Source organism: Plasmodium inui (assembly GCF_000524495.1).
Source record: "Plasmodium inui San Antonio 1 unplaced genomic scaffold supercont1.1, whole genome shotgun sequence".
Classification (NCBI taxonomy): domain Eukaryota; phylum Apicomplexa; class Aconoidasida; order Haemosporida; family Plasmodiidae; genus Plasmodium; species Plasmodium inui.
The window spans coordinates 169,428-197,039 of record NW_008481835.1 but is presented as its reverse complement, the minus strand read 5'-3'; the positions used below and the strand labels follow the sequence as shown (position 1 = coordinate 197,039).

The 27,612-nt window shown below is 44.0% G+C and overlaps 4 protein-coding genes across 4 annotated transcripts; 3 read left to right on the top strand and 1 right to left on the bottom strand.

Moving 5' to 3' along the window:
• Positions 1-2,822: 2,822 nt before the first annotated feature.
• On the top strand, positions 2,823-4,030 carry C922_00042 (hypothetical protein; the record flags this gene model as incomplete). Its single annotated transcript, XM_008815659.1, has 4 exons — positions 2,823-3,367; positions 3,489-3,567; positions 3,707-3,770; positions 3,936-4,030. The coding sequence occupies 4 exons, from the start codon at positions 2,823-2,825 to the stop codon at positions 4,028-4,030; spliced, it is 783 nt and encodes a 260-aa protein (XP_008813881.1).
• A 1,676-nt stretch (positions 4,031-5,706) lies between these two features.
• On the bottom strand, positions 5,707-6,780 carry C922_00041 (hypothetical protein; the record flags this gene model as incomplete). The annotated part of the gene is made up of 1 exon (XM_008815658.1): positions 5,707-6,780. One exon carries the CDS (start codon positions 6,778-6,780, stop codon positions 5,707-5,709), a length of 1,074 nt encoding a protein of 357 aa, XP_008813880.1.
• A 3,924-nt stretch (positions 6,781-10,704) lies between these two features.
• C922_00040 (ectonucleoside triphosphate diphosphohydrolase 5/6) lies at positions 10,705-12,979 on the top strand (the record flags this gene model as incomplete). The annotated part of the gene is made up of 4 exons (XM_008815657.1): positions 10,705-12,039; positions 12,251-12,408; positions 12,579-12,654; positions 12,866-12,979. The coding sequence occupies 4 exons, from the start codon at positions 10,705-10,707 to the stop codon at positions 12,977-12,979; spliced, it is 1,683 nt and encodes a 560-aa protein (XP_008813879.1).
• A 3,963-nt stretch (positions 12,980-16,942) lies between these two features.
• C922_00039 (hypothetical protein) lies at positions 16,943-26,120 on the top strand (the record flags this gene model as incomplete). Its single annotated transcript, XM_008815656.1, has 4 exons — positions 16,943-24,310; positions 24,535-24,887; positions 25,011-25,473; positions 25,665-26,120. The coding sequence occupies 4 exons, from the start codon at positions 16,943-16,945 to the stop codon at positions 26,118-26,120; spliced, it is 8,640 nt and encodes a 2,879-aa protein (XP_008813878.1).
• Positions 26,121-27,612: the final 1,492 nt, after the last annotated feature.

Genomic DNA, 27,612 nt, shown 5'->3' with positions numbered 1-27,612 from the left:
ATGTTGTTCCTGTTAGATTGTATTTTTCGGAACAACCGTGGACGAGTCCGTTTTGAGAGACGTGGAACGAAAAAAAAAAAAAAAAAAAAAAAAAACCATTTGACGTGATACCAATCGCTATAATTTAACTTCATCCCATTATGTGTGCTCCACGGAATGTTCCTTGGTGCAGGGAATTCGCTTTTGTCCAATGTTGGGGGTGTTCCACGAGGGGTCCAGCGAAGAGGCGTGCCCCCGCTTTATCCGACACGCACGTGCGTGTGTCTATGCATATTCGCATAACCCCGTCCATTTCCCCCTTTTTATAGATTGAGCATCCATGTCACCACCACCTCTAGCATTTAGGCTAAGATTAATTTAGCCATCCGCGTGAACCGCGCACAGTGGCAAGCGTATATGTCTTACGTGCCCTAGGATGATGCACAGGTTTTACTAAGGTGAAATGGTTCCCTCTTTTTTTTTGGCCCCTGGGTTTGGACGTGGATTTATGTAGAGTGTCCATAGGGTACATATATATATGCATGCCTTTTTGAGGTTTTTCAAAGAACTCATTTTGGCGAATAGAAATAAATAAAAGGGTACGTCCCCCGTCCTTCCTCGTATAGCTCTACTTTTTCGTCGTATGTGACCAAGGAAGGGGCGCCAAATTGGAATGACAGAAATTTGGCGTGTTAAAAAGGTGTTTTCATTTTTACCATATGGGTTATGTAACGTTACATGTTACGTCACGGGGATTTTGGTTTCCCTCTGTAGCGTGGAGCAGTGAGGGGAAGATTACAATAGGATCTCTTCTTCGCCCCACTGGGCCCTTTCCCTATGTAATTGCAGTCTACAATCGTGCTTTTTCCTTTTGTCTATTTTATTTATTTTCTCATTCGAATGGGAGGAACGGTGTGGTAAGGCTTCCCCCAATGCCGCTTTATTCCGAAGCGTAAGACGTATATACATCCAATATGGCACAATGAACGATGTACTTCACGTGGTAGCATTTAAAAAGGGGAACAATGAAATGCCTCAAAATTTGTTCCTTACGAATTTGTTTTGCTATCGAACAGAAACAGGCACGCAAAGTACATGCATTTGCTACCCACGCGGTATGTGGATTAACGTTTCTTTTACTATTATCCTTTCGCAGACTGTAAGCCGTTCGTTCGTTTGTTTGTTTGTTTGTTTGTTTGTTTTTTTCAATGTGGGGCAACCCGTTGGGGGAGATGGCATTTTTCTTCGCTCAAAAATGTTCTTTAAGGAGAAAAACACGTGGTGGGGCGAAAGCATATGTATGGGTTAAAATGGAAAAAGAAAAAAAAGTTCGCGCGTTACTCCTTTAACTGGGTCTTAAATTCGAAAAAAACGCATAGTCTGTATGGATGTATTATGTGCTATATATATGTTTTTTTTTTTTTTTCCTGCTTCAGCTCGGAAAAATTGTCTGCGGCGGCGTATGCCCATTTGGCGTATTTATGCCATTTTTATTTTTCTTCTTACGGGCGTTTTTATCCATATTGCCTTCCTACCTGCCTGGCGCAGTGCGAAAGAGGGCGTTTTATTGTTTTTTTTTTTTAATGACTTGTGTTTTTCTCCTCCCCTCCCAAATCGAAGTATTCACTCGCGAAATAGGAATGTATAATATTGTTTGATGCAGATATAATGATAATATTATATACCACATTTTATGTATGCATTTTTGCTTCTATCGGCACCATCGCGGCGGCAACAACTTTGAAAACGTCCCAGGGGAAGGGAGAAAGGAAAAAAAAAAAAATACTCAATGTATAAGCGCGCCAGCGCACGGTTAAACATATAAATTGAATCATTTTGTTATTGTTAAGTTTCAGACCATTGTTCCTGAACAGTGTTTTTCCCTCAAAGGGGTACCATCGCGCGTATATACGCATATGTTATGTATACTTATCTTATTATTTACGCCGCTTTTACGACTGCTCGCATCTTTCGCAACTTTGCTTTTGCGAAGGAGCAATTGTACGCGCGCGACGCGCATATAACTTTGTATGCATACCTTCACATATGCGCATACGTATATGTACTTTACCCATATGCATGTCCGCGTTGTACTCCTTCCCTGCGTGCCAATTTTGCCCTGATAACGGCATTGTCCGCCCTGCTGCACGTCTACTTAAAATTATTGTTTTTCTCTGCCCGCCTTATTTGAGCAGCCGCTTGGTTTTAATCAACCCGTTTAATGTTGCTGTTGGATGCTGATTTGGAGTGATACAAGGTGAAAAAAAAAAAAATATATATATATAATAATAGGGGCCCAACAGTATTGCATTCCCCCCCTTCCCCAGTTACTATTTTTTTTTTCCTTTACCTCTTACAATATCGTTAATTTGTATTTATATTCTCCATTTTTGCGTCCCACGCGCTTTATGACATTTTTCCGAAAGGGGCGAACGAATTCGTGCTTTTTTCTGCACAACTACACGTGACAGTAGTTACACGTATGTACATGAAAAAATGTAAACGTGCCCTACCTAGTACGTCGTCTTCTGAGAAGTGATTTATTTTTTAAGTCAAACGTCCAATCTCCGCCGCTAACTCCTTGCGCGTACATTTGCCATCGGAGGGAAACTTTTCTCCAGGGCGCCCTTTCCGAGCAGCTATAACTTGGTGAGTTGTACGAAGGAGTGTTGCCCGGGAGCCAGATCTTTAAGACGAGCAGATTAACCCACTTTTTGAGAACTCCCACCCCCCGCAAGGAGTGTCTTCGCTCCCATCTGCACAGGGGATACAAGCATCTGTCGCGTCTGTCGCATCGTACACATCTGTAGCAACTGTATAGAAGGAACCACCGTGACGTCATTATGGGGGGCGAAAACAACTTCGACGGTTTGTCCTTCTTCGAGAATAATGATTTCGAAAATATCAACCGAGATTTTCTGAGGGGATCCATGGAGAGCACCACGCATGAAGAAGAAAAGGGGCTCATACAGAAGGCAATTAGTTTGTCCAAAAAAGGAGCAGAGAATATACAGAAGGGCATCAAAAAGACTCTCGAAAAGACGAACATAAATCATTCCCCATCAATAGTGTCCAATTCTACCACTGCAGAAACGGGATCCATGTTTTCAAATTTTCCACTTTTTAATAGTCAGAGTAGAGAAAATGAACCCAGCTCCTTCTTTGCCTTCACCAATGTCCTGTCTTATAAGAATTTTCCCCTTTTCTGTTTATTCTTTGGAGTCAGCATTTTGTTCCTAATATTGTCATTCTTTACTTTGCCCATGATTGTTATCACTCCGAGGCAGTTTGGCTTCTTCTTCACTTTGTCCTCCATCTGCTTCGTCACCTCGCTGTCCTTTCTCAAGGGATTTTCGAGTCTCTACTACCACTTGATCGAGAAGAATCGGTAAGGCTGATTAGCGGCGCGCAAAGCGACAAGATTGCCTGCTGGACCCATTTGCATTCCCATTCATATCATTCGCATGTTCACCTCACGATGTGCCTGTGACCTTTTTTTCCCCCCTTAGGCTCCCATTCACCGCGGCGTACATTTTGTCCCTCCTCTCCACGCTTTACTTCACCGTCATTAAACCCTTATATTTATTGGTGCGTTGAAGGAGACTGTTTTTCTTATCCCCCCATGTGAAGAAGGGGGCACCTGTTTCAGCAAGTGCCCACGCCGTTAACATACATTTGTAGCTCTACCTCCCTGCTGATATCACCTCCATTTCTAAAATTTTTACAGGCCCTGATCACCTCCGTTGTGCAAGTGTTCGCCCTCATTTCTTTCATCGTATCGTACATACCAGGTATGGAAAAAGGGGGGGTAGCTCTGATTAGTGTGCCCCATCCGAAGTGGCACGCCAGTTGGTGCTCATCCCGAATGAGAAACAGCATCATTTGTCCGCTTTGACATTTTCCCCATGTAAAAATGGCACTTTTTTCATTCCATCCCATTCTTCCTTTCTGTGCAGGCGGAGCAGGGGCAATCAGAATGTTACTAACCACTCTGTTCACGTACATCAAGAACATGTTTCGAAGAGGCAATTCGTCAGATCTGCCGTTTTAATTTTAGATATATATATATCTACATATATTTCTCTCCCCCATTGGAATTAATCTCATCGTGTAGGCAATTATTCTTTTTTTTTTTTTTTTAACATCCCATGGTGATTTCGTTCTAGCAAGTTTTTAAATTGACCCTGCGTGAATGTCCCCACGGAGGAGAAAATTCAAAGGGGGCATTGCCAATATGTGTGTACATAATATACGTAAAGGAAATGAATCCCAGTTCGAAAAAAGAAAAATAAAAAAGAAAACGTGAGAAAGAGTCACCAAGATAACGCCAAGGCGACCCCAAGGCGACCCCAAGAAGACGCCATGACCACATGTTTAAGAGGCCACAATTCGTGAATCGAATAATATTTCTCCGTAAGAAGAGCACCACGTCTACTTTACAACCATGACAAGCACAAAGGAGGTCCATTTTATAGGAAATTTTTTTTAAGTTTAACTGAGGTGCCAAAAAAGTGGGATGTGCTTCGCGCAAGCACCAACGAAGCAAGATTTTACGAGAAAATTAAAAGACGCCCCCCCGTATGTTTCCGTGGATATATGTCGCACTGTACAAGTATCCATTGTGTGCGCTACATTTAGGTGTGATAACTTACACGACAATTTGTGTGCACATCCCTTTATTCCTCTCCCGTTCGTGTTCACCCGTATACTCCATTGCATGTTTTTCCCCCTTTTTTTTTTGTGATCTATTATTCATAATTTAAATTTAAAAAAAACTACAATTTAAACTTTGAAAAAAAGGAGAAGAAAATTATGATGGTGGAAAAATGCTGTGTTGCCGAATGGGCTACTTTCTTCTGCAGGGTGGCCATCGATGTAATTGCATCCCCGTTTATCTGCTCCCCGTTTTATTCCACGCGAGAGGGAAATGGTAGGGCGATCCGTTGGGGTACCCCTAAACTGGGATACAAGCAGAGCGTTGGCCACCATGGACAAAAAATCCAGTGCATGTGCTGCCCTTTCTCCTTGCCCTATGCAGACACGTTTCTAAAAATGGCAGAAGGAAGAAATTTAAATCAGTCAATTATTTACATAACAAATATTATAACAAAAAATTTTAAAAATTAGTAATTACTTGTTCTGAAAAAAAAAGAGAAAGAGACGGGAGAGGCGGAAGAAATGATATCGACGGAGGAAACGAAAAAGAAAAAAAAATTAATGAATAGTTTCCGTGAATACGACATTACACTGCATCTTAATAGAAAGGAAAGGAAAAAAAAAACCCAAAAAAAGGCAAAAAAAAATACCATATAGATACTTCGAAACGGCGGCAGAAACGTAGCAACAATATTATATGTGCGTGTTTTAACTTAGAATGATGTCTGAAAAACGTTTTCTACTTTTTTCTCTTTTTTTTATCAATGGACTACGTTCTCGAATTCGCCCAAGGGGTGTGTGGCCATCATCAAGGCCCTTGGTTTGGATGGCGCGCTCAAATGTACCCACATATTCGTCTGACTACAAGGGTCCTCCGGTCGTCGTTAAATTGGAAGAGAAACCCCCTTCGGTTGGGACTTCTCCAGGTGGGCTGCACTATCGGTGGCAGTTTGAACGTAAATGTGTAGGTAAACCATTAGGAGGGGGAAGAGACTTTCCCAAAACCGCTCTGCCCTTTTGGAATTCCCTCAAAGTACGTTCCGTTATGTCTTTTCCCAAACCCCGCTTCCTTCATGAGCAGGCGCCGGGGAGGTTCTGCAAACCACTGCATCGAATGAGATCCTGGTTGCAGCTGCTCGTGGCGCAGTTGTAGCATCTCTGCGTGCAGGGATTGCCGAATAGGCAGGGGAGCCAGCAGTTGGACTTTCCACAATCGACGGATTGTTTAAAGCAAGCAGAACAAGTATCGGAAAGTTTTAAGTCCCGTTTGGCTAGCTGTTCCTGCACGCAGATCATGGTTCTCTCCCCTGAGCCTAGGCTATCAACGGAGCACTGTAAAAGACTGCTAAAAAATTTATTGCTCGGGGAGAGGTATAACCCGTTGGAATGTACTACACCATCCGGTTTCTCTTTATCAAAAATGATCTCTTTGTCCATCTCCGATTGGCACCCGTCAGTGATGTCCGGCTCGTCAGATCCTTGCACTTGTAAATTGCAGCTATCCAAATTCTTGGTTATATTTCGGATTAAAAAATTAATTGTCTCTATTTTTAAATCATTCAATAAATCGGAACCGAAAATCAAATGAGGCATACCTATGATGATAAAAGACTTGTTGTCGTCACATAAGCTTTCTGCTTTTCCATTTTTGATGATATTTGAAATTCGATGTAACAGACTTTTTGGGTTCACTTCATTATATCTTCCACTTAGCAATTCGTTGATGTGCTCATTAATAATCTGTCTGTTTTTCTTCGATGCATGTGCGAGGATGACATTGATGGAGTCGCTTAGCATGTCGTTCTTTATTCCTCCTAACCAGCTTTTTTGGAAGCTGTTTTGGAAGTTATTTTGGAAGTTATTTTGGAAGCTATTTTGGAAGATATTTTGAAAACTGTTATGAAAGCTGTTTAAGACATCCTTCTTCCATCCTCGCGGCCAGTCCTTTTCAATTTCGCTGAGGAAATCCTTCTCCCATTCTCCCAGCATGTCATTCTTCCAGTCATTAAACCAATCATTTGCCGCTATTCCCTGGGCGTTGGAAAAGAGGATGAGTGGGAGCCCCAGTTTATTTGTCACCTCCTCCGTCAACAGCGTCAGTGCTACGACGCACGAGCGAATTAGGATATTTTTTAGATTGGCCATGGTTGGTGATGCTCGTCCGGTCAAGCAGCGCCCGCCCATATAAAGGCGCAGAACTACGTAAACGGGAAAATTACTCTTAGGAAAAAATATACATATATATAAAGAATATGTATGTATGCATATGTGTATACACCCAGATATGTGCGCGCTGGATAGGTGTATACATCTGCCGCGCGGGGAATGGGGGGTGGCCTTCGCCAAATCGAAAAAGGGTCCCCCCTCAAACGAATGAGCGTCGAAAGAAAGCTGAGCAACGGTTAAGCGGTTAAACGACTAAGCGGTTTAAGTGCTAATCGGTTTAACTGCTAATCGGTTGGAACGTCTAAGCGTCTCCAAAAGAGCGAATTCAAAAGGTGCGACTTTTAAAAATTGCGCCGCCTCGAATTGTGCCGCCTCGAATTTCCCCGCGCTGGTCGCCGAACAAAGAACTTCCGTTGCGGCGGCGAAAAATTTGCAACGCGCGGGCACGTGGAAGTACAATGATGCGGGGGACAGACACGCCTTCGCAAAGTATATAAACACACGAAGAATATTCACGTGTATATATTTATTTATGTTCGCATCAACGAGCGGTCAGTATAATCATAAAAGACGTTTAACTTCTTTCTTGTTGCGGCTTGACATACGCGAGCAATCGGGGGGGTCGGAAAGAAAAAAAAAAAATTGCAAACTATTTGGAGAAATATATTCGTCAATTTTCTAATCCAAAAAATACGCAAGTTGAGCGAAATTTTCTCCTTGCTAGTTGATCGTTAAGGGGTCCCACGGGGGGGAAAAAAAAAAAATCAAACGAAAAGCAAACGTAAAGAAAAAATCGAATGGTAACGAATGGTGACGAATGGTGACGAATGGTGATGAATCGCGGCGAATCGCGAAGAACAACGAACTTCCGACGAACCCAACGGGGCACCAAAAAGGAAGCAAAAACGCGGGAGGCAAACGCAGAAGGCAAATGCAATGAAGTGCTGTCCCCCGCGCAGAGAAGCAGACCAACCTTTTTTATATCTCCGTAGGCGCCCGCTGGCCTATAGGGAAATCGGGTCAAGTTCACGCAGGACCTCGAGGAGGAGCTCACAAAAACGCGTAACTGGGTAGATAAAATATATGGATGAAAAATCAAAAAAATGAAAAAAGCATAAGTATAAATGATGCTAATAATCAAGGTGATCATAATCACTGGAGGAAAAAAATTCCTACTTAAAAAACAAACGTGCACGCTTCTTCTCCTTTTCTTATTCGCAATAATTATCCAAAAAAAAAAGCAAAACCACGCAAGAAGCACACTTCGTTTGTTGGCATATATTATATATATATTTTTTTTATCATTCTGCCTCGTAGAAAACATGCTCATTCCTATGTCCATCTCCTCCCAATGGGACAAACCAGCGTAGGTGAGGAAATACCCATTTTGAAATTTTTTTTTTTTAGCAACCCTGATTTGGAAATGTAAGGATTGTATGTACAGTTGAGGAAGCCAATCTCTTATCTTTTTTCTTCATCTTTCCAAAAAAAAAAAAAAACGCTGCAATAGTTGGCTTCCCCCAGGTGGTTAAAAAATATGTATGAATCATTGCTGCTAATTTTGTATGTCTACAATTCGATTGGGATTCGAAAAGCAGAACGGTCATGCAGAATAGAGAAATAAATAATAATATAGTTTTAAAGGATCTTTCTCATATTTTTTGCCGCCCAGTCTGAAAGCCTTCTTAATTAGTTTAAATTTGTTGGGAGTGTAAGAATGGCGATGAACACCGCAAGGAAAAAAAGAAAAAAAAAAATTCCATTTTGAGGAAAATTTTTTTTCCACTCATTTAGGAGTAGGATGGGGATCTCCCAAGGATTATGGGTTAGAGTTTATTGGTGTGAATATACGCGATGCATATCCGACTGATAAAGCATATTCAGTGTAATAGGTCCATACGGATGTTATGGTTCCCACCGTTTTTTTATGTCATCAATAATTGTGTTATTATCGGATGGCACATGATGAAGCACTTTCCCCCCAGGGGGTGATTACGCCTTTTTCATTTTTTACCATTTCGTGAGGAGCTTACCCACTTTTGTAGTACATGTTCCTGTATCCAACGAAAAAGGAAAATTTTTTTTTTTAAAAAGTGAAACGGAAATTACTTAATTTGCATATATAAGTAGACCAAACGCAGACCTTAACGATGAACATTTTTGAAAATATGCCTCTTCGCTGATATCAAGGGGGTAAGGCGGCTGTGGGGGCCTTACACATTTGGATACAGACTCTGCATAAGCTGTACACACATATCAGTGGTGCGTCTACTTCTTTCTCCTTTTGAGAGTTATAAGAAAATGACTCGCATTAGCTAAATGGTGCCCTTCTTTGTAGCGTAGAGGCCAACCAGTGTGCGCCCCTCACGTATCGTGAAAATTTACGTTCCCCATTTATCTGCCCGCTTCCGATGTGTCTCTGTTTCTGTGACAGACCCATTCAAATAGGAAGGCACACATTTTATATATATTTACCTGCGCTTGTGCTACGCTATGCATTCTAAAAAAAGGTGCTCCCCAAATTGAAACTCGCTTTTTGTCTTCCTCATGGCTTGTCTCACCATGGAGTGGTAAAGTGGTTCAGGACAATTCAGTCGAGCTCGGTCCAATTAGATATTTTTTTTATTTTTGCGATTTTCCTCTAATGTGGGATTTACTAATCATGTTTGGAGCCCCCCGGTTAGTCAATCCTCCTTTAGCTGCATCAAATATAAATAAGGCACGCAAATGCATACATCCATGTAATCCAGCGAGGAGAGGCTCATCTGCCACATGCTCACGCATGTAGGGGAAGCAAAAAAAGAAAAAAAAAGAACCCAGAAATTTATTGTCACACAAGCAAAACAACATAATAATAAGGTTATGTTCCCGCGTGCCTGACTATTTTCGGAAGCGAGAAAAGGTTCTCCCTCTCCTCGTACCTGTACCATTTAGATAATCCCCGCGTTTTTCTCTCCGATGTGCAAATGTGCACGTGGTACATATTAACGATGTAAAAGAGGATCCTTCATTTTTTTTTTTTTTTTTTCAAGGAGGCACATCGTAACGTATTTATTTTTTTCATCCTTTGTGCAGGTCATCTCATTTATTTTAACCACTCGCATGTTTAGCTGCTCCTCTCCTGCTTTTGTTTTTTTTTGTATCATGGGCTTATTCCCCCTTTTAGTTTTCACCCCACAAGAGAGTTCAAAATGAGCTAGAAAGCACCTTGCAGGAAGTAACTCTCCCAAAAGAGTAACCCTCACTGCGTCTACAACTTAGTGGTGTTTTATGTTCTTCTTTTTTTTTCTTTCTTTTTTCCCTTCCCGTGGCCAACATCACGCGGTGACTTACAAGGTAGAGGAGCAACCAGCTTTAAGGTTAGGAAGTCCGAACACTGTAAGGTGAAGCTCCCTTCTGACAGGCAAGACATCCATAAGTCGCACACCTCCAGTGGTGTTACGCAACTGGTTCTTTCGCACCCTCCACCCCCCCTTGGCGATGAAGTGAGAGGTCCATTTTGCACAGCCATTTGCGTTTGAAGCTATCTAGTGAGTAACTCGTCCGATGCGCGCAACGTTACTTGTAGGGGATCAAGTCAAATGAAGAAGTCGCAGTAGCAGGTCAGTTTGGACATTTAACTTTGAATAAAATTAAGCGATCAGTTTGTCTCTAGAAGGAAGAGAGAGAGGGTACACAAACAGGCACGCCAGTAGGAGCAGTTGTATGCATACTGATCTGAACACTTTTTTTACGTGGCTCCTCTGCTGAAGAGAGCCAGTAGCGGACATCCATAGAGGCGAACTCGTCTGCGCTGTTTTTCCACGTGCACGCTCAGCGAAGGGACGAAGCGTCTGTCTGGCTCTCCCACTGTGAGTAACAACTTCTCCCACCTGCTTGCCAGACAAAAGCGCTTTCAAGAAAATGAAATATGGAAGATGCGCCCCCAGACAGCCGTCTCGACTCCTATCGCTGGTGTGCGCGATCATAATGTGCCTAGGGATAAGCGCGAGGGGGAAGCAGACTACCGATGGAATTGACCTGTACAAGGCAGTCGTCATCGACGCAGGGTCCACGGGGACGAGGGTACACATGTACAACTACAAAATTTTGGATGAAGAAAAAGGAATTAATATACACATTCCATCGATAAGTTACAAAACAACCCCAGGGTTTGTATACCTCCTAAATAACTACTTTGGAAATGATGAGAAAGTACCCTTTTATGAGTATTTTAAGAATATAAAAGAATTTCTGTATGAACATGTTCAGGTAAAAGAAAGATCAAGGACACCCATCATAATTCGCGCGTCAGGAGGATTCAGACTGCTTAGCATAACCGAGTCGGAAAAATACATAAATTTTGTAAAGCAATATTTTTTAAATAACTTTAGCGATTTTCTCCTAATTGATGAGTTACTGATCAAAGTGCTAAGTGGGAAGGAAGAAGCCATTTTGTCATTCGTCTCGATTTACGCCCTTCTGGAGAAGTTCAACCCCAGTCCTGTAACTTTCACGAATTTGGGGAAGTCCAATGGGGAGAATGCTGCTATCACATCGGAGGTGCAGAAGGGGGAGGATTCCCAAGAAAACAAATTCACCGAATTGACCCAGGGGAAGACCTCCCAAAATGGCGAGAACGACATTATAGGCGTGCTGGAGCTAGGCGGCGCCACTGCCCAGGTAGTAATGAAGTTTCCATTGTCCAAGATGAATGAAGACATTAAAAATATATTTAATTATAAACATAGAGAAAAAGTGAATAAGAGTGTGATAGAGGAGAATTATAAAAATAAAAACATCGTGAAAATTCCCCTCTTCGATGATGATATTTATCTTTATTGCAAAAGTTACCTCGTGCTGGGGAGGCAAAATGCCATGAAGACTTACCTGCATTATATTATTCATGAGCACAACGCGAAAGAGAAGGTGGGGGGGAAGGACTCCCGAGTTGCTGTGGCTGCACAGAAGAATGCAAGTGATAAAACTAAATTCATTCCAGTTGCATGCTTCCCAAAGAACTTCAAATTTTATGTCACTAATTTATACGAGACGTCCATTGAGGAGGAGCTGCACGAGTACGACGGGAAGATGGAGATGAGTGAATACGACTACGTTGCCGAGGGTACCGGGGACATCGACTTGTGCAGGTCGCAAATACAGACAATCCTCAACCACGCCGAGATTGACGACCTTCCATTTAAGCTGAAACGCTTCATAAAGCTCTACGGCATTGAGAACTTCCACCACTTTGCCATCGTAAGTGTGGAGGGAATGGGCAAAAAAGTGGTCCAAATTGGGCAGAAAGTTGGTTTAAAAATGGGCTAAAAATTGCGTAGAATTGGTATAAAATTGGGTTACAACTTGGGGGACAGTGAAAATTTCCCGGGTTTAGGTTTAGGGTTCACACACACACACACATGTCGGTTCCACGCCCAGCATGCACCATCCCGTTTTCTTTCCCTCGTAGGACATTCTGAACCTCCCAGAAGGCTTCAACCCTATTGCACTAAACTCAAATATGTACTTGGAGAAGGCGAAGGAAGTATGCCCTCTGACCATTGACGAAATTGTGAAGGTGGTTCGGCCTGAAGCGAACATCGAGAAGGCGCAGACATCCTGTTTTGGGTGAGCAGTGCGAGTGGTCGCTTGGTGTTGAGGACCCCCATGCGGACTCTTCCTTGCTCCTTCGTTTTTATTTTATTACATTATATTACGTTATATTATATTTCATTATATTATATTTCATTATATTATATTTCATTATTTTATTTTCTTCTCCTTCGCGCCCCCCACAGGCTAATATTCCTGTACGAGTTCATGCGGTATGTGCTGAAGATTGAGGAGCCCATAGCGTTCCATTCGACCAATTACGTAAGTGAGGGGAGTCGCAGCGTTCATAGGCGGGTCTGTCGGTGGGTAGCAGCACAGATAAGCAACATGGATGTACAGGCTTGTGCCATTGCCGTGCAGACATATCACCGTGGGCGTGAGATGTGCACCGAGGAGTCAGCACACGTCCTCCTTTTTCCGCACTATCACCATCGTGTCTTCCTTGTTCCTCACCATCACCGCCTCCCCCCAGATAAACAGAATCAGCATAACGTGGACAGTGGCCGTTCTGCTAATGGAGCTCCCGCCGCACTTGCAGACAATTAAAAAGCAGACAAGGGAACCCTACCACAACGATGAACTGTGAATGGGGAAATTACCTATCCCTTTTACGTGGCGAAGTGATAGAGGAGCAGTACGCCCGTTTCCCCTTCGCTACTTCCCACCTTTGTTTTTGTCATATGCGAGGAAGAACTGAAGAGTCGTCGTATACATCGATAGGAAGGCGCAAAAAAAAAAAAATAAAAATAAAGTAGGAGCAAGTACCGAAGAATGAAATAAACCCAGTGAATGACTGTGGCTTCCTTCCACTTTAAATTCTGGACAAGCCAAATGTCGTATTTGAGATGGCACATCACGGAGTACTTTTTTTTTTCACCAAATGGAAGGGACGTTCACATGAGTTGGAGCGTGTCGGTGCATACTCCTAGGTGGTCCTCCACTTTGAAGATTTTTCATACCAATCACGAGGGTTAACTTCTTTGTTTTTTTTGGAGACCTATACGAGATAGTGCTGAATAACCAGGGGAGCATTTTTACATTCCCGGACAGACACCTACCGTGGGGAGGAATGATTACTCAATTTGAAGCACTGAGAGTGAAATTTTTAATTGGTGCGAAATCGATAGGCCCAATTTTGAAGGTATCAAATGTTGTGCAGGTGGGGACCTTCTGCGAGGAGTGTTCCCACGCTGATGTTAACTCTGTTAATTGTGCCATGTTTGTCCACGTCCTGTGTTGCCATGCGGCTTGGCAGTTTTGCTGTGCACTGCTTGAAGTGGCACGTGGAACCTTTACTTCGTTTTTTCCCCCTTTTCCCCATCCCATTGTGGTGAAGTCCCTTTTTTACGATGTGCGAAATGGGCCTCTTTCCCCTCTGCGAGATGCGCGTCTTGCCCCTCTGTAAAATGCGCGTCTTGCCCCTCTGTAAAATGCGCGTCTTGCCCCTCTGCCAAATTGCACCTGCTCCTTGATGCATGGCGGTCATTGTTGTGGTCCACCGTGGGGGAAAACGTGGCGAAAGAGGCACACAAGGAAGCAGTTAGCAGAGAACACTGAACAGTGCCGAGTGAAAAGAGATTGTCCCCGTTACACTTACCGCGCGCCTCCCCATAATTTTGCCAGCTACTTTTACCTTACTTTGCTTTACTTTCCTCATTAGCGTGTGCCTCAAAAATGTCTCATTTTAAAACACCCAAAAGTTGTGTTTGTGTTGCGACCACTTGGAAGTAAATGGGCGAGCCTCCTCGTCATGTTGGCTATTGTCCTCATTTTGCTCATCTGGGTGATTTTCTCTTTTTCACCGTTTCCACCGCTTCCATCGCTTCCACCGTTTCCACCGCTTCACAATTTTCACAGCTTGACAATCTTCATCGCTTCACCATTTTTCCCAGTTCACAAAACTTGGGGAACCCCATGATTTGTTACGCGAAGGAGAAGTTACAATTTCGAAGGGGCAACTCCACCTCGAGGAAACACTCCGATTCGCATATAGGAGCTGCCTTGGGGGAGCGTTACCGAGTGAGGGGAGCACGCCTACATATCAGCACATAAGACTGGGCGGAATGGTGGAACAACCGTCCACGTGACGTGACTACCTTTCGTGTACATCCTGTGGAGGGAAATCTCCTCCTGGGGATTGATGGGGTATGGCCCCTTTTGGACAACTATTCCAGCTTGTTTTGTACGTGACCGAGCTCTTTTCCCCACTTAGAAACAGTGAGCGGTACACACACACACATTGTATATTAAATTGTCTGCTATGCAACGTTGGAGTGACATCGCCATGGAAAAAGGCTTCCCTGTCTTTGCAGTACACCCCCCCTCGCCATTCGCCCAATGGCACAAAATTGAAATTGTGCAATTCTTCCCGGGGTTGCCCCAATGCACGGCCATGTCAAACGTTTACCTACCCATCTTAAGTCCAATAGTGACCCAGGAGCTGTTTCAGCAATAGTCATCACCAGAACTGAGACGCCATCAGTTGAGACGCAGAAGACGCATGTGTGTTTTACCTCACCGTCAACTTTTTTTTTGCCATTCAGTTAGGCCTCTCAACGTGTGGCAGTCACCAAGTGGTTACTTTAATGCAGAGAGAGAGAAAAAAAAAGGTAATTTTCAGATTGGCCTCCAAAAAAAGGGATGTAAGTAGGGACCCTCTACCTCCCAAACCTTTTGGTTACCTTTCTTATAGGGTACCATTATGTTACATAAATGGCATCGACTGGTGGGCAATTCATTTCAGTTGGCAAAGAGAAATTAAAAAATGGAAAAAAAAAGAAAAGCAGAAGGAAAACAAAACCGAACGAAACTAAACTGTAGTTGAAGCTGAACCCAAAGCAAAGGAACAGGTTGAATTAAACTGTTTCGTTTGAACAAATGGGAATAATCATTTTTCTTTTTTTCCTCCATTTTCTTCAATTCGTTTCGATTTGTTAGCAGCTTTTTCTTTCCAGTTATTTATTGCCTTCTTTGCTTTTTTGTCTATTTTTTCGTTTTTCTTCCGTCTCCTTTTTTCTCCTACTTCCTTTGGTCTGTTTTCTATTTTTTCCCCTTTCCTGCGGCCGCCCGTTTGTATTTCCTCTTCTGAACAAGTCGGGCGAAAAAAAAACATAAGCACATGAGTTTCTTCTTTTCTTTTTTCCAAATTTGATCTTTCACCGAAAATGGGACTATGTACAATTGCCACGGTAATAAAGCGCAAGTGCGAACAAGTCCCTGGATCTGCATCACATGAGTATTCGTACATAAATATTATATACATGTATATGTCTACATGGATATAATATATCTTTTTTAGCGCTTTCCCTTCGCGCCCGAAGTTGCTCGCATTGTGGTTTAATTTTTTTCACTTTTTCAGGCGCCCTGCCTTGGACGTATATATAATATTAATGCAATATTGGGTCCGTGCATATGCTGGGGAGGTGGTTTAAAGTGGGCGGGGCACGCGTTCGCCCTAGGCACCGCGAATACCAGCGCGCGCACTGACCCATGTGATGAGAGACTATACGTGACAATAATGCGCCACGTATAAACGTAAAATAAACATAAAATGAACATAAAGATGAAAAGGATATACATTTTGTATATAATATACGAAATAATGCGTATCATACGAATATATACCTATATGCTTCTTCCTCCGAGTAATGTTATAATGTGGCCCTTTGCTTAGGGCGCGGGGGCGGAACCTGCATAACTGATGCGCTTCCTCTCGATTTATGCTGTTACCGTTTGTTGACTCATTTTTTCTTCAGGAGCTTCCCCCTAGAAAAAAAAAAAAAAAATTCAAATATCATTCGATCATCGTTCATATTCTTGTTGATTTTTTTTTTGAATAATTTTTCAGGCTTTTCAAATTTTCAAATCTTTAAATTTGTAAATCTTCAAATTTTCGAATCTTCAAATTTTCGAATCTTCAAATTTTCAAATTTTCACTCTTTTTCAGAACAGACTATTTCTAATGTGGTTTTTCTTTTTGCAAAACCACTTAGAAGCTTTTTGAAAAAAAAAAAAATATGCATGTATGTACTTGTATACGTTTGCGTGCCCGTATCCTTATGGAGAGAATTCCGGGCAGCCAGTGGAAGGGAGAGAAACTGAAGGAAACGAAGGCATGATCATGACAGCGCAGGGCTTTTTAATCCTTTTTGGCAGCCACCACTACCTCTGTTAAGGCATATATGTTATCAGATTGGCAGCGGCATTCATATCATGCACATGGCACTGCAAACGAGTAACATTGCCAATGCGTGGCCCCCTACGTTTTCATTGTTTTTGTTTCTCTGCGCGTGTTGTTACAGCTGCAACCAGGGAATACATTCGCGCATTCCGGTGGACCACTGAGGGGATTCGCGCGTAGGCCCCGGTTGCAGCCACGTGCATATTTTTTAACTCGGTTAGGTCCTGCCTTCTGGAGTCTCTCCATTTGGCATGTGCCACTTGGACTATTCCATTTTTCGTTCTCAATTTTTGCATCGGCAGTTTTGCCGAACGGTTTGTCTTTTTATCCTCCCCTCCCCATGAGCACCCAAAGGAAGGAAAATAAAATATGGAAAAAAACAACCCCCAAAGTAAGATTGGCCTATCGAGCAATGAAGGCGCTAATGTGTGTAGAGGCAAATCAAAAAGTAGACAAATAAACCCCTTGAGGAATCGTGGAGAAAGTAGCCGCGCTAAGGAAGTGAACGTGTCCTTCAGCATGGTGGGTGAAGAGTGTGGAAAGAGGGATCCCTCTGAAGGTGGCGCAATGAAGCAAGATAACGTTCAATTCGGAAGAGGAAAAAGTGGGAGCAGTAACAGTGTCGGGGGGGTGAATAATTATAAGTACAGAAAGAGTAGCGAACAAGGGAACGATAGTCGTCGTCACCAGCGTGAGGAGGCAGATAACCACAATGAGCATAATCAGCCCAATCGGAAGAATCAGCCGAATCAGCACACTCCCTTGAATGGTGATGAGGAGGAAGGGGAAAAGATACCAAACGACGAACAGATGATGCGTGACGAGGAAGCCACGTACAAACACAACAGCGCGTCCGTAAGTTCTTACGAAAATAACAATAGGAAAACGCTTTACAGACACAACGTATTGAATGAGGAGCAAAAGAATATCGAGTGGCTTCTGACTAGACAGAAAAATGTAGAGCATCTTGAATCGATAAATTTTAACGACATGATGAAGAACAACCTCTTTAGTTCCTTCCACAACAGGAACAGCCATGATGATGGAGGGAATGGAATTGGAGGGAATCGCAATGGAGGGAATGGAAATGGAGTGAATGCCAATGGGCATGGCAGTGGTGGTGACATGAACAGAGGGAACAAACTTAGAATGAGTAAGCGCGTCGGGAGGAACTACAACTCGAAAAAGATTAACAGAACGCCCGACAACCTGGAGATAAGCAACCTCGCAGATATGTTGTATAAAATTAAGAGGGAGGAGTACCGAGTGCAACCCGACGGGGAGGAGGAAGACTATGAGATGCCACTGGCCGGGAAGTACCACAGGTCGTACGATGGCCCTTCTGATGGGCGCTATGATGGGCGTTCTGATAGGGCATACGATAGGCGGTACAAAACGTCGTTCGAGAGACCATACGACACGTACTTCGATCGGTACCCCAGTCGACGCGTGGACGGACCTCAGCTTAGGGGATACGATAAAAGCTACCAAAGTCACGTGGATTTCCAAACGGAGTGCCAAATGGGTCGTAAAATCGACCGTCACTGGGACCGCCTTTTGGATCGCGACGTCGACGAGCGATGCGTGCAACGTTTCGAGAAGGACTACGACGAGCAGATGCTCGGAGGCCCAGAAGAGACCTACCGAAACAGGCGAGCCATGGAAGACTCCCGTGAGTACAGAGAGAGGAGGCAGGATGCCCTGGCCACCTATGATGATCGACGTTCACACATGATGCTCCACCAAGACAGCAGAAGAGCAGCAGACCTGTTTCTCCACAGAAGCGCCTTCAGAAGTGGCAGCGAGAGGCCAAAGGAAAAGCAGCACCATCAGAATAAACCGCTGAATCAGCAGCACGTGTATTCAAACATAGCCGACATATGCAAAAGTTATATCAAAAATATTAATAGCATTAGCAAGGGCACATATAAGAGTCAATGCAAGGCGGGTCTTTTTCGATACCCAAGCGCAGATGCAAAGCCCTATGATGAGCCATACAGAAGTGGAGACCACTACAGTGGTGGGGACAGTTACAAGTCTGCCATGATTAATATGGCCAGAAGGGGAGGCCGAGCTGGAGGCACTGGGCCAAGATTGAACGCGCCAAGTTGCACGGCCACAAATGGCAAGGCGGTGAACAATCACGATTTGGCTAGCCACTCTTTTAGCAGCAGAAGGGTGAACAGCCGGGACAGGAGTATTATGGAGGGGAGCAACCGGGAAGGAAGCGGTAACCAGATTGGCGGTAATCAGATTGTCGATCACCATGTGAAGGACCTCCAGCCCAGCGCCATTCCCTCGAGTGGAAACCCGGCGAGTAAAAAACATGAACCAGGTACCAAGCGGAAGCCCATGCGCAGTGTCCACTTTGCTGACGTCGACCCCAAAGAGGGAAAGCCAAAGTGCAGCAGAAACGATTATCGAGCTAGTCAAAATAACATAATGAAAAGAAACAATTTGGATCGAAGGAACATCGACCCATTGGTCTCGTCCTACATAGATGAAGGGGAAAATAACCTGGAGCAGAAAAGGACGAAGAAGAAAAATAAGCATAGTAATGCTAACAAGGTTGGTGATGTCCAGATGGGGATAGTTATCCCTGAGAGCTACGATAGGAAAAGTGCCAAGGTGGCAGGAGGGGATTCCTTCCTGGGAGCCAAAAGCGCATCTCATGAGAAGGCGCCCCTATCCAGCCTTCCCAACGGTTCGAACAATAACTCCATCGCCATTTCGATCGGTAATGATACCAGCAATGCCAATGGTAGGAGTGTTGGAAAAGGCACTGGCAACCGCAGTAATAGCCGCGGAAGCAACCGCGGAAGCAGTCGCAAAGGCAATAGCAATGGTAATAACAGCGTGCCCATCGGGCTGAGCGACAAAGCGGCTCCTCCACACCATGCCGAACACGCAGGGGAAAAACAGATTCCCATGGAAATCATAAAATACTGCAAGGAGAACAACCTTCTCCTGAATAAAAACAAAAAAGAGCTGTTAAAGTACTACAGAGATGCTTCTCAGGGTGAGGGGTTGCCCAGCGACTGCGCGAAGAAGGGGGTGAACCCGCATATGCTACTGGGGGAGGGGAGCAGCGCGATGAGTGTGAACAACGCAATTAGTGCAAACGACGGGATAAGTGCAAACAACGCTTTGAATGCGAGTACCCCTGTTGAAAAGCAGGGAAAGAGCAGTAACCTCTCCACTAATCATCCGGGTAGTAACCCAATCAGGAGCGAAAACAAAACAACCGCATGTGGTAGAAGTAATAAGCATCCAAAGAACAGTGAAAATACGCTCCAAAGAAATTGTCGACCCCAAGTAGCCAAGGAGGGCAGTAAGATTCAGAATACTATACACCCGGTCGGCCGTAGTAATAATAGTAGTAGTGGTAACGATAAGAGGGGCACTGGTGATGCATCAGCGGAGAGGAAAGATTCGCCACATCAGAGCTTCATCTCTTTGACGAATGATGAGGGGGGTGTGGAGCCGAACTGTGGTAGTAAGGCTGTGGGCATAAGCCATAGTAATGACGATTTGGGGATCAGCAGGAAGGGCAGTAAGAAGCACAGCGCAGGAGGTAGCGCAGCAGGTAGAGGATCAATTAGTGCGTCAGTTAGCGCGGCGATGAATGGTAGTTCTATGAATGGCGGCGCGGCGAATTCCGCAAGTCTCCTCGAGGGAGCGGCTCCGAGCACTTTGAAGAAACCGTTCGGGGCGGAGAAGGCATCTGAGAGGCTGAGAGGGCCTCACAGCGTCAACATGAATAGCGGCAACATCCGTGGCGGAAACATCCGTAGTGGCAATCGCGCCGGCTGCAACCGCCAAGCGCTCGGCATGCCGATGAAGGAAGAGGAGCGCGTCAAGTTGATGAACGACTACTACGAGGACATGCTGAAGTGTTACCGGCAGTATAGTCGAAGCGGCATGGATGACGCGAAGGCCTTCCACTTGTGCGACTACTGTGAGCAGAACATTTTTAATTTAAGTAACTTGCTAACGGCGAGTGAAGCCAAGGATCACCTGTATACATGCAACATATCGTGCGGCAGGACGTTCCATATGAAATGCGTGAGTCACGTCAAACCAAAGGGAAACAATTTTATATGCTTCTTCTGCCTGTACGATATAAACTTTTGTTCCTTGTGCAAAGAGGTTACAACGAATGATGGACTCATCCCCTGTTACTACCCACTCTGCAATATATTTCTGCACACTCAGTGTGTAGAGAAGTTGCAGCTGATGAGGACCGATTGTTTGAAGCAGTACTACTATTGTACACATTTGGTTGCGCCCAAATCGGGAGGTAATGTCAACCAGGGGGAGGGAACCAAGGCCGAACCCCCAGGGGAAAGGAAATGCAAGAAGAAACGAAATTACTACCGAAGGAGAAAGCGGTATGGAAAGAAAAAATACGTCACGTTGAATAAAAAAATTGACAAGAATCAGAAGAGTGAGAAGGGTCAGAAGGATGAGAATAATGAGACGAATCAGAAGAATGAGATGCGTGAGAAGCCAAGTGAACTTCACCAGGGAAACACAGCTGATACTTGCAAAAATGGAACATGTGTGAAGAAAGTGCCCCTTGATGGCAGTCACCAGATGGACAACCCCGATAATAAGCGTACCGTCCTGAACACCCCAGAAGGAAAGAAGGAGCTAGCCAAAATGGACGAACTGGCCCAAAAGGCTGCCGGACATTTAAGACTTAGCAAGTACATATGCCCCTTACATGTCTGCTACGTGTGCAAAGAATTTTATATAGTCAATTTGGAGAAAGTGAAGAATAAAAAAAGCAATTGTCTCTTCCGATGTCTAAAGTGCCTCAAGTCAGTTCACCTCCATTGCATGAAAAACAGTTACATTATTTCATTTAAGCAAAAGATTATGTTCTGCTCGGTTCACATTGAGTACTACAAGAAGAAGCACATGGAAATGTTACTTAATCGATTTTGCCGAATGACCAATGGTGTGCAAGGGACAATGAAGCCTCTACAACATGTGAAGAATGACAGCATTATTCCCTGCGTTAAAGGCGTCCTTACCGTTACGAATCCGACTAGTATTATCGTGCCCACGACGGGTCATAAACACAAAAGGGGAAGCAGCAGCAATCGAGTAGTCAACAGAAGCGGCTCCCATCCTTTGGCGCTGCCTCCCAAACCTATGGAGCAAAAAGACAACGTTGCACGTGCCTCTAAGAGGCTTACAGCCCCCGCAGGAGAACCCACCAAGCTAGGGTTATACCCGTTTGAAAAAAGAAACAATACAAATGTTCCCCTATCTTGCGAGGACGGTGAGGCACAGAATGTTGCCCAGCAGGGGAAGATAAAACCGGGCAGCTCCCAAAACGGAGTTATCATCACTGAGAATGTTAAGCAGATTTTCGAAGGAGAAAATAATAGAAACAGCATTGCGCATATTCCTGTCAGTAGTGTTGTTGTATCCCCTAACTTGGGGCAGAAGAAGGAAAAGGAAAAAGTGATGTTTGACCTAACCGACGAAGGTGGAAAAGAAGACAGCTTCTTCTTGACGAATGAATTTAAGGCGAGATATTCTTGTCCAGAGCAGGAGTCTAGCAAGTGTGTTGGCCAGGACATCCCCCTAGTGGTGGCCTCCCCGATGGGGGTGAACCCTCACATGGAGGAGGAGCTTCCAACAAATGCAAATCGTGGTGAGGTCCCCCCCAACAGTGCGCATATTTCCCTGCCGCCATACCACAGTTATAAAGGCAATTCCCAGGCGGCGAGCGAAATTGTAGGCGCTGCGAACAGCAAAAAGGAGGAGACCCATTTGGAGAGGAAAAACGGCACGGTCGGTGAGGAGGCAAAGGGACACGACGACATAAAGGAAGACAAAAATGGAGACAAAAATGACGACCGAAATGAAAACCCAAATGACGATGCAACTTTAAAAAAAAAAAAAAGAAAAGTTTCAAATGTCAACGACATCGAAATATTGAAAAATTACAATTTGGACATAAACATTTTGAGCGATTTTACCAAGCGCAATCCGGACTCCTGTACAATGCAGAAAGCGAACACTTTGTCGAAGCGGAGCTGCGACGCTAGTGGCACTGCTGATGGGGGGGCGCGCGTGCCAAGTGTCGTTGCCAAGGGGGAGAAGCGTCCCTTCGGCTCTATCGGTGTGCAAGGCGGCGCGAATCAAATTTGCGGCAAACGGGTCAGTATACCCATCAAGGGGAGACAATCAAAGGGGGAAATCCTAGGTACGCGAAATTTGAAAAACATTAGTAGTTGCAAAATGGAGCAGTTATATAAGAACCTGTTATCTCCCAAGACGATCTGCCACCTGTACACGAGGGAGCACTTCCAAAGCGAAGCGGAATATAATTACTACATCCTGATCAAGGTCAGGACAATTCTGCGCATGGAGAGGTCGCTGTTGGCTTTAAACCAAATGAACCCAAACAAGATAAGTGAAGAATGTGAAGAACACATAAACATTTTGTGCACCTTTCGGGAGGACTTTATCAATTTTGTCATTTTTCTGTTTAAGAAGCGAGGCGGAGGTGACATGCTCACAGATGGGCTACAAAATGGGGTACAAAGCAGACTACAAGGTGGGCCACAGAATGGACTCCCAAATGAAGCGCCCAGCGACTACATAACCAGAGAGGAAAAACAGACCCATAGGAATGGAGCCGAACCATTTACACCTCAGTTTGAAAGTAAAGACGAAGGGAAAACCTCCAGCTGTAGGAGAGATGTCGTGAAGATGGGCCAACGTAATAATGCCACCGCGAGTGGAGCCGAAGACAAAGTAGAAAAGTGCTCGTTGGATGAGGAGGCAAAGAAGGACGCGCTTCGTGGAAATACTAACCAGTATCCGAGTTGGGAGAAGCATGGAGATGGGGAAGAACCAGGTGTGGTTGTGATCGCCGCTAACGAAACCACCGCCGATAAAGAACAGGCCAGGACCCCAGACGAGGAGGAAAAAACAAGATGGGTCTCCAACGATTTGCTGAACATATTGTACAAGGAGCTGAAAAATGCAACCAGCATTATTGGGCCCACTGTGAAAGAAAGAACGCGTCAGGGATTGCCGCTGGGGAAGAGTTTCCATACGGTGGAGGATAGCGTACAAGGGGTAGTAGACCTCAACAGAGTGACAACACTGTCTGCCGGTGAGAATCGAAATTTGTGCATGAGCCAAAGCAGATGTTTGAATGCCCAGATGAACGGGAAGGGGAACACTCCCATTGGCAGTAAAGGAGGCACTACAGAGTGGAAAGAAGAAATAGGTAAGGGAGGACCCCTTGGGGGGCGAATGAACGTACGAAATAGTACCGACGTGAAATCAGCAGAAATATTGCTCACTGTGGAGGGTCAATCAAACCAGGTGAACGAAAATAATGGAGAAATAGAAGAGGACGTTGGAAAGGGAAAGAGAAAAATGTTCAGAAACGGAAAAGTAGATTTTTTACAGATAACCCAAAATGGCTCCAAAATAGATGTAAGCCTTTTAAAAAAGTACAGTTTTTACTTAAACTTTGAATATATTTCCAAGAATGTGTATTTTAATGACAAGAATAAAAACCTGTTGTCGTGTAAATCGGATGACTACAGATGCTTGTGCCAGGGAGAGTGCGACCCCTTCAGTTGCTACAATTCGCTGAGCAAGATTCAGTGCTCCAAGAACAGGTGCAACTTGCCAATACAGATTCAGGACAAGAAGTGCTTCAACCGGCCGTTCAGGCAGTCCGCGATAAAGGATCTCGAGGTAAGCCACATCCTTCGCGCGGTGTACCGACGTGTGTGCACATTGTATTGTCGTGTTTGAGCATTGTATTGATCTGTGTGCACATTGTATTGTCGTGTTTGAGCATTGTATTGATCTGTGTGCTCATTGTATTGACGTGTGTCCGCATTGTCTTAAGACTTCTTTCTTTTTTTCGTTACGTAATCACTGCACCAATTGTGCACCCCTGTAACCACCTCGCGCAGATAAGAAAAACGGAACGCACTGGATACGGAGTGTTTTGCAAGCGGGACATAAAAAATGGAGAACTCATATGCGAGTACGTTGGGGAGGTCCTGGCAAAAAACGAATTTGAGGAAAGATTGGAAGCATACCAGGAGGAAAGCAAAAAGACGGACATGTACAACTGGTACGCAATTCAGATTAATCGAGATGTGCACATTGATAGCAAGAGGAAGGGCAACATCTCCAGATTCGTAAACCACTCGTGCTCGCCCAACAGCGTTTCGCAGAAGTGGATCGTCCGCGGCTTCTATCGGATTGGCATATTTGCCCAGCAGGACATTCCTGCCGGGGAGGAGATAACGTACAACTACAGGTAAGTCTCGGCAAGCTGCCTCGCGTGATGGCTGTCGTGTATGTGCGGATTTGCATGCATACATATTTGCTTCTCTAATGGCTCTCTCACTTTTGTCTCCCCCCCTTTCCACTCCTTCCGCAGCTACAACTTCGTGTTCAATAATTTCGAGTGCCTGTGCAACTCAGCCAACTGCATGAATTACAACGTGAAGAAGAAGGAAGAGACAGACAACGAAATAAACGATATTGATGTAACGGATAATGATATATTCAATCCGATGGAGAATTTCAACAATCTGCACAGGAAGATGCAAGACTGGATCGTCAGCCTTGACAGCGTAGAAACGAAATCGTTATATAAGGAAAACAAGATGAATGCCATTAATTTAAGGCTAATGGAATCTTTCTCCACCTGGATTTTTTATGATCTGAATTTTGACAGAAATCAGTTTTTCTCACTGAGGTCCAGACCCTTCAATCCGATGAGTGAATTTTGGAAAATCCTCGTTTCGTCCTTTTCCGATGGCGAGAAGAATATCATAAACGCCTTCAATTTATTCTTGCCTTCCCTGATAAAGATTGGCCAGCTGCGCAGGATTCAGCAGGTGGGTGGGGTGCTCCGCGGTAGTGGTTTCGTTGTCCATATATTTTTTGCTCTTTTTTATTTTATCTATTACCTATTATTTGTTTTTATTCCATTTTATTATTTATTTTTATGTTATTTTTTTATTTTATTCCATTTTATTATTTATTTTTATGTTATTTTTTTATTTTATTTTTCTCTTCCCCCCTGCAGTATAGCTACATCCTTCACAACATCGTGGGCGCGGAGCACGAGATGTGGAACCTCATCGACAAGGGATTTGCGGATGACGAAGTGTGCAGAAAGTGTAAAAGCTGCGGCAACCTGACTATGTGCGATAAATGCTTCAACAGCTACCACCAGATCTGCGGAAATATACACTCGAAGGTTTACAAAAACAACGAACTAGTTTTGTGCAAATTCTGTCAAAAGTATGATCACAAGATAAAGTGGATAAAGCAAAACTACAGAGAACAAATGAAGTGTTCCATTGAAATTAGAAGCCGCGCCTTTTACAAACTGAATCGCGATATCATGACGCTGTTGGAACAGTCGGTAAAATATACGAAGGATATGTCCATATCGGCCATCACCGAGCACAATTCGAAGGAGTACAACAGCAAGAAGCTCCGCTGGAAGAAGTTCCAGTACAAGTACGTGAAGATATGAAAGTAGGAGGGGTGGAAAAAGGACTTAACGGAACGAAGCAGGAATGGGGCGAAGAAGAGAACAACATGACAGTGTATATGCCCCCCCCCGTTCCGTCGTTACACAATTTGCACGTTTACGTTCACACCAGTTCGCAGCTGCGATGTTGGCATGCAGCGATTTGCGCATAGCTTGGGCCAAATGGTACTATAGGGCGCCATAACCCTTTAGTGTGGACGGGAAAATTTTCCACACCAGCTTCAGACCAATCAGTAAAAAAACAATAATCGTCGTGTGCAGATCATTTTAACAGTTTTGACTTTTCATATTTGAAGGCCTCTACGGGGGCAACCTACCAGCGTTTTCGCCCATTCACTGCATCTCATTTTTTTTTTTCTTTTTTTTTTTTTTTTTTTCGTGTTCGTCTTTGAGCAAGTTGTGGCCCCCATCGGGTTAATCCATTTTTTTTTTTGTGCCAGCGTGCCACCTGGATAATCTTGTGGCATGGGCTAACACAGTGATGAGTCAATTTGTCAGTTCGTTTATTCGCCCATCCCCTCGCGCCATTCGCGGCGCTCACCACTTTGGGGCGAAACGGTCAAGTGTGTTCATAACGAAGTACTTGTTTTTAAATTAGCCAACATGTTGATCGAATTTTCCACACAGTTTATCCCATTTTTTTTCACGTTTTTTTTTCCACGTATTGCATCATTTTCAGACACACGACTCTTTTGACGTTGCTATGGCTTTAAGCTATCTCAATTTTTATAGCAGCCCGCACCTGCTGTTGGAACTCATTGTGCCACCCCATAACAGTTGCGCCTGAAACCTTTTAGCATTTGTCTTTTCTGCCCCCTTTTATGTTGCCTCGCACGTCGACCTGGCTGGCGCTGTTTCTCCGTTTATTTGCAGCTTTATCGCATTTTTATCGCAGCTTTATCGCATCTTTATCGCATCATTATCACATCTTTATCGCCGTTTTTACCCGCCTGTGCAAATGTTTCTCCCCCCTCGTGAAGACACGAACAGGGGGAAATTTCCGACAAGCACAAGAAGAAACAGCCCCCAAAAAATCATTTGGCATATAAAAAAAAGGAACACTCTCTTGTCAATGTTAAAAAAAAAAAAAAGGAATATTATGTCATTCTTCCCCTCTTTAATTTTTAAGCAACCGCTTATCTGTAGCGTTAAAAAAAAGAAAAATTTACCCCCGTTAGGAGCTTCAAAAGTGTGCGTTGTGAAATCTGTGGTGGCGTAAGTCAGCGGAAAATAGCCCCACGGGGAAGAAAACTTGGCAAATGAGTAATAAACTGCCTCATCAGAAGTATCATGGAAAAGGGAAAAAAGCAGATCGACTCGTGAAATTGTCATACTGTCACATTTGGAAATGAATAAATCTAATTGTTTACGTCCCTTAAGAAAAATGCATTTTTAGGTATCTTTTTTTTTTTTTTTTTTTTTTTTCGTAAAATGCAGAGTTACACCTTTTCCTAATGACGCATAGATCTAAGTA